The 5,381-nt window shown below is 48.4% G+C and overlaps 2 protein-coding genes across 2 annotated transcripts in view; one reads left to right on the top strand and one right to left on the bottom strand.

Moving 5' to 3' along the window:
* syngr1b (synaptogyrin 1b) overlaps positions 1-817 on the bottom strand; it is a gene marked incomplete at both ends in the record, with an annotated part of 23,789 nt that extends 22,972 nt beyond the window's left edge. The window contains 1 exon segment of the mRNA XM_080522614.1: positions 719-817. Within this exon segment, the coding sequence (XP_080378740.1) occupies positions 719-817 (99 nt within the window).
* Positions 818-2,204: 1,387 nt separating this feature from the next.
* ift27 (intraflagellar transport 27 homolog (Chlamydomonas)) lies at positions 2,205-5,005 on the top strand. Its single transcript, XM_080523718.1, has 7 exons — positions 2,205-2,347; positions 2,685-2,764; positions 3,628-3,687; positions 3,852-3,911; positions 4,185-4,302; positions 4,455-4,564; positions 4,699-5,005. The coding sequence occupies exons 1-7, from the start codon at positions 2,314-2,316 to the stop codon at positions 4,831-4,833; spliced, it is 597 nt and encodes a 198-aa protein (XP_080379844.1). The 5' UTR covers positions 2,205-2,313; the 3' UTR covers positions 4,834-5,005.
* The last annotated feature ends 376 nt before the right edge of the window (positions 5,006-5,381 follow it).

Here is a 5,381-nt window from a genome sequence, read left to right as displayed (position 1 = left end):
TTATTATTATTATCTGACTAAGCAGAGAAAGTAAACCAACGTGGACACGGCCGTGCGGAGAGACGCTCCCAGTGTGGTGAAAGGCCAGGGAAGCGGCCACGCTCTGCGCGTCAACACGCCCGGTTTTGGAGTCGAAAAAAACGGAGAAATGCAACTAATAGCAGGATGAGGAATAATATACAATCAACATTGACCTTCTAACGTTTTAGTACATCCACGGTCTTCTCTCTCTCTCTCTCTCTCTCTCTCTCTCTCTCTCTCTCTCTCTCTCTCTCTCTCTCTCTCTCTCTCTCTCTCTCTATCAAGCCGCTGTCCATCCTATCCTAATCACGCGTCTTGATCTGCCGCATGCAGAAACAGAACATAGGCGCTCTAGCTATGACAGCTGAGCTTCTAGGACTCAAAGTCCACACATGTATCGTATTTATTTATGAAAAGCAATATTAATGAGCCGAGTCAGCGCACACGGCGACATTGGGACGTGGGACAGCGAGAGAGAGAGAGAGAGAGAGAGAGAGAGAGAGAGAGAGAGAGAGAGAGAGAGAGAGAGGAGAGAGAGAGAGAGAGAGAGAGAGAGAGAGAGAGAGAGAGAGAGAGAGAGACGGGGACGCACCACGTCCCCAGCGGACCGTTACCAGATGCCAGTCCGTCCGTCGGGACCCCCTGGGTGATGGAACAGAGCTGGCATCGCAGGGTACCGTTAGTAGGAGCTACTCACCCAAGACACGATGCGGAGGATAGTGTGAGGCTGCTGGAAGAACGTGATGGGGTCGAAAGCTCCTCCAGCCTTCCCCGCTCCATATGCCATCCCCTCCATTATTGGGCCCCCTCTTGGTCCTCTCTCTCTCTCTCTCTCTCCCCCCTTCTTCGACTCTTGGAGTAAAAGGTGCAAGTGCTGCAAAAAAAAAAGAGAGATATGTTTCGTTCGGATACAGAGCGTTCTTTCTCGAGGATTTGGTGGTCCCTAATTCTTCAGATAACGGTTGTAATAAATGTGTCTCCCTCTTATCGTTTAGTCTCTCTCTATCCTCCTGGCCTATCCTATTTTTCAAAAGTGGGTTTCTCCTCCGCGTCTCTCTCTCTCTCTCTCTCTCTCTCAGATATACAAGGGTGAGTAACGGAAGAGAGAGGGAGGAGGGGGTCGAGGAGGCAGTGCGTACGAGCGCGTCTTCTCTGTCAAAAGCCTCCGAGTGAAAAATGTGCCTGTGCGCGTAACCGCCTAGCCACAATCATAAGGGCTGCGCGTAACCGCCTACCCACAATCATAAGGGCTGCGCGTAACCGCCTACCCACAATCAGAAGGGCTGCGCGTAACCGCCTACCCACAATCAGAAGGGCTGCGCGTAACCGCCTACCCACAATCATAAGGGCTGCGCGTAACCGCCTACCCACAATCAGAAGGGCTGCGCGTAACCGCCTACCCACAATCATAAGGGCTGCGCGCTCCCGCTCAGCAGCATCAAGGACCCCACGAGGAGTCACGTGCTCCACATTTGTCATAAGGGCAGGGACAGGGAGAGGGACATAAGGGGACATAATATACTGCATAAACGGCTGTCATAGCATAAAGACAATCCCAATACTGGTGTTTATATTTGATATATTATCCTCGTTACATTGTAGAACGTATGCTTTTCGCTGCATCGTCATTATTATTCAATGTATTTACAAATAAACAAGATATGACTTGACTTTACACGATAGGCTAGACTGCACACTGTGCTTTGAAGAATAAAAGAGGCTGGAAGAGGCGATTATATTTTTAAAAAGGGTTTCTTGAAGATGATTATTCAATACAATGGTTGGATTGATAGGTGATCTGTCGGGTTCTTCTGAGTGTTTTTCGGGTATGCAGGGTTCAAGGTTTACTGACAGGCCTAAGGCTGTACAATTTGGTCAACAGACTTACAAACTCATTGCACCTTTCGAAATGTTGTTGGCGTGTGTCGCTTTGAAAAATCAATTCATGTTAGACATTTTAAACAGACCATTTTCAACACCTTCGGGTATTAATAAACACATATTCTATGTATTGTCTACAAGTCCCGCATTGTAGTCATGGGGAGTGCTGCCCTCTAGCGGTGAGACAGTTAACATAGGTTTACGATGACGTCAGTGCGTATACGTCGGCACGGGTAGCCAATGGAAGCAGCTTCTGTCAGAGGTTGCTAAGAAACGCGTCGTGTCCATGTTGCCGAGGCGGAAGGAAGATAACGTTGCGGCTCCTCGACATTTCAAAAATAAAAACAGTTAAAAAGAAGTAGTTTATGTGAATGTTATCTGTCGAATATATTTTCTAATTGCGACTCCAGTATGGTGAAGTTAAGAGCGAGGTGTCTTCTCGTTGGTAAGATTTAGAACGATATTCGAAACTTAGCATGTCATTCCATGTGATCTGCCAGCTAATGCTAATGACTCTGCTGTAGGAAAGAGAGTGCAACATTTTTGCAATATTAGTTAATCTCGTAGTTATTAGTAGCAATACTTTGCAACTCTTTCTCTCTCTCTCTCTCCCTCCCTCTCTCTCTCTCTCTCTCTCTCTCTCTCTCTCTCTCTCTCTCTCTCACACACACACACACACACACACACTCTCACACCCATACCACACACACACACACACACACACACACACACACACACACACACACACACACTCCTCTCCCCCTCTCCCTCTCCTTGTGTAGGGGATGCAGCTGTGGGGAAGAGTGCCCTGTCTCAGATGTTCCGTAGCGACGGAGCACACTTCCAGAAGAACTACAGCATGGTGAGACACACACACACACACACACACACACACACACACACCTCCGTCTCCCAAACCGCTTTACTGAAGACACAACCTGTGTAAGACAACAAGAACACACACACACACACACACACACACACGTTCAGTAGAAAACAATTTCTTCACCATAGGGGCAATCACAATCACAACGACCTGTTGAAGGTTTCAAGGTTTCAAGGCACGCTCCCTCCGTCTTGTCTGGTCCAGGCTGTTGATGATGCCAGGTGGCTCACCCCCCCTACAGCCTCTGTCATTCACCTCACGTCTGCCGCCTAAATATCAGAACGCCCATTACATCCACGCTCCCCTTCATATCTGCCTAATAGGCTCTCATTGACATTCTGGGGAGAGAGTGTTGCGATGCATCACATCAGCTCATTACCCTTCTTGGTATTATAGGGCTGCGGTACGTGCGTGTTGTGTGTGTGTGTGTGTGTGTCTGTCTGTCTTCTGGGGCGGCGTTCTTCCGTCACGCTCCTGTGGTCACGGCTCAGATCATCATCCGAGCCGTAGCGCGGCGTGGTGTTTGGTCCAAATGAAAAGGGCCATCCATCCTTCCCTCCTCTCTCCTTCAAGGTCATCACTGCTCTGATATCCACCGGATGGATGGATGGGGGCGTGTCACGAGTCACAGCTTACACCGTCTTCTCCGACTGCTGTTCTAGATCTAGACGGTCGGGACGTGATCGGTGTCGTGATGACAAGCGTTCGCTCCCGGGATCTGTTCTGTTTTTTTTAATTGACAGCAGCGGAGTTTAGCGGCGAGTCGAACTCCCGGTGAACCCTGCTTTTTTTGGTGACGGTTGTGTTTTGTGTTTTGCTCTGTGGTTGTTCTTCTTCAGACCTCTGGGGTGGAGATGGTGGTGAAATCTGTGAACATCCCAGAGACCAGTGACAGTGTGGTGAGTCCATACTACTGCCCCCCCCTTCCCCATTACCCTCCATACCGTACTCCCTAGAGGGAAGAGGCTGGATGGAGTTCTGTCATAGGTCAGACTGGTTGACTGACCGTCTCTCTCTCTCTCTCTCTGTCTCTCTCTCTCTGTCTGTCTGTCTGTCTTCACAGGAGCTATACATCTTTGACTCTGCAGGGAGGGAGACATTTGCTGAAGCATGTGAGAAGCTGGTGAGGCCATCTCTCAAATGATCTTCATGAAACCTAGAGAACAACCTAGAGAATATACAACCTATACAACCTAGAGAATATACAACCCAGAATATAGAACAGAGTGTATTTCTTTGCAAAATAAAAAGGGATTTATTTTGTCGATCTCTGTCTTTCTTAACCTCCTTTCTATCTCCCTGTTTCTCTCGCTCTCTCTCTCCCCTTGCCTCCATCTCGGCCCCCTCCCTCCCTTCCTCTCTCCTCCCCTCCACCTCTCTGGGTGTGTGTGTGTAGTGGGGCCAGCCGTCCGTTCTGTGCCTGGTGTTTGACGTGAGCAGTGAGCCGTCCTTCAGCAGCTGTGGACGCTGGCTGGAGAGAGTCAGGGCCCACTGCCAGGGCCTGCAAGTCCCAGGTACGGGAAGCCTAAATCAGCCGCACACTGCAGTCCAGACCCCCCCCCCCCCCCCCCCCTCTGTGGAGGTACATGACCATGGTTATCTTTGAGGACAGTTTATGTCATAATCGATATACTATGTGTTGTTTGTGTGTGTGTGTGCTGTCCAGGGGTGCTGGTAGGTAACAAGTCCGACCTGTCTTCGAGGAGAGAGGTGGAGACCTCCGTGGCCCAGGGGTGGGCCCAAAGCCAGGGCCTGGAGTACCACGAGACGTCCGCAGTAAGTGAACCCAAACCTGGACACGTGTGATCATGCAATGACCCTGGAGGGATTGTTGGAGTTGAAGACCGTGAAGCCCTCTAAACACTGTAACCATCTGTGTGTGTGTGTGTGTGTGTGTGTGTGTCTTGCAGAAGGAGATAGAGAACTGCGAGGCGCCCTTTGTGAGTCTAGCCCAGGCGTTCCACGCTCTGTATCAGGAGCGCCTTCAAGCCGTCCAAACCCTGTCTGTGGGCCTGCTGCCCACCATGAAAACACAATGGTCCTGATGAGGATTCCTACTGTCCACCATGAAAACACAATGGTCCTGATGAGGATTCCTACTGTCCACCATGAAAACACAATGGTCCTGATGAGGATCCCAATACTTTACCATCGATCACCATGGATATCCGAGGGTCAAGGTGCTGTGTCGTGTCTGTCATGAATTTCGATGAAAGATCAGTCCTGTTTTGTATATTCCTCCCGTTCTCCAAGTCATAAGCAGAAGCTGTAAGTTGTTGTGACATTTCTGTCATTTCTGATATGATGTGAATGAAAATAAAGATTGGTTTTGTATTGTTTTGTAACTGAGTCTTTGGTGCAAGCCATTTATCAGAATCAGAATCAGAATTATTTTTATTGCCAGGTATATTTGCACATACAGGAAATTTACTTGGTGAGGTTGGTGCATAGAAAACAATAAACAAGCAAAACAATAATATATAAGCAAAAGTAGTTTAAAAAGACAATGGCAAAAGGGGCAATAGAACAACAATTATGTAGGCTGTAAATTAGAGTAATGTAAAAGTAATATAAATTATATTAAACATTAAAT

Source organism: Nansenia antarctica, assembly GCF_963989245.1.
Source record: "Nansenia antarctica genome assembly, chromosome: 2".
NCBI lineage: Eukaryota > Metazoa > Chordata > Actinopteri > Argentiniformes > Microstomatidae > Nansenia > Nansenia antarctica.
This window is presented reverse-complemented; position numbering and strand designations above follow the sequence as displayed.

Excerpts from the sequence above, each read along its gene's own strand:
- ift27 (XM_080523718.1), top strand. The coding sequence starts at position 2,314 with ATGGTGAAGTTAAGAGCGAGGTGTCTTCTCGTTG. Across the intron at positions 3,912-4,184 it reads CTGAAGCATGTGAGAAGCTG|TGGGGCCAGCCGTCCGTTCT; the intron begins GTGAGGCCATCT and ends GTGTGTGTGTAG. Across the intron at positions 4,303-4,454 it reads CCAGGGCCTGCAAGTCCCAG|GGGTGCTGGTAGGTAACAAG; the intron begins GTACGGGAAGCC and ends TGTGCTGTCCAG.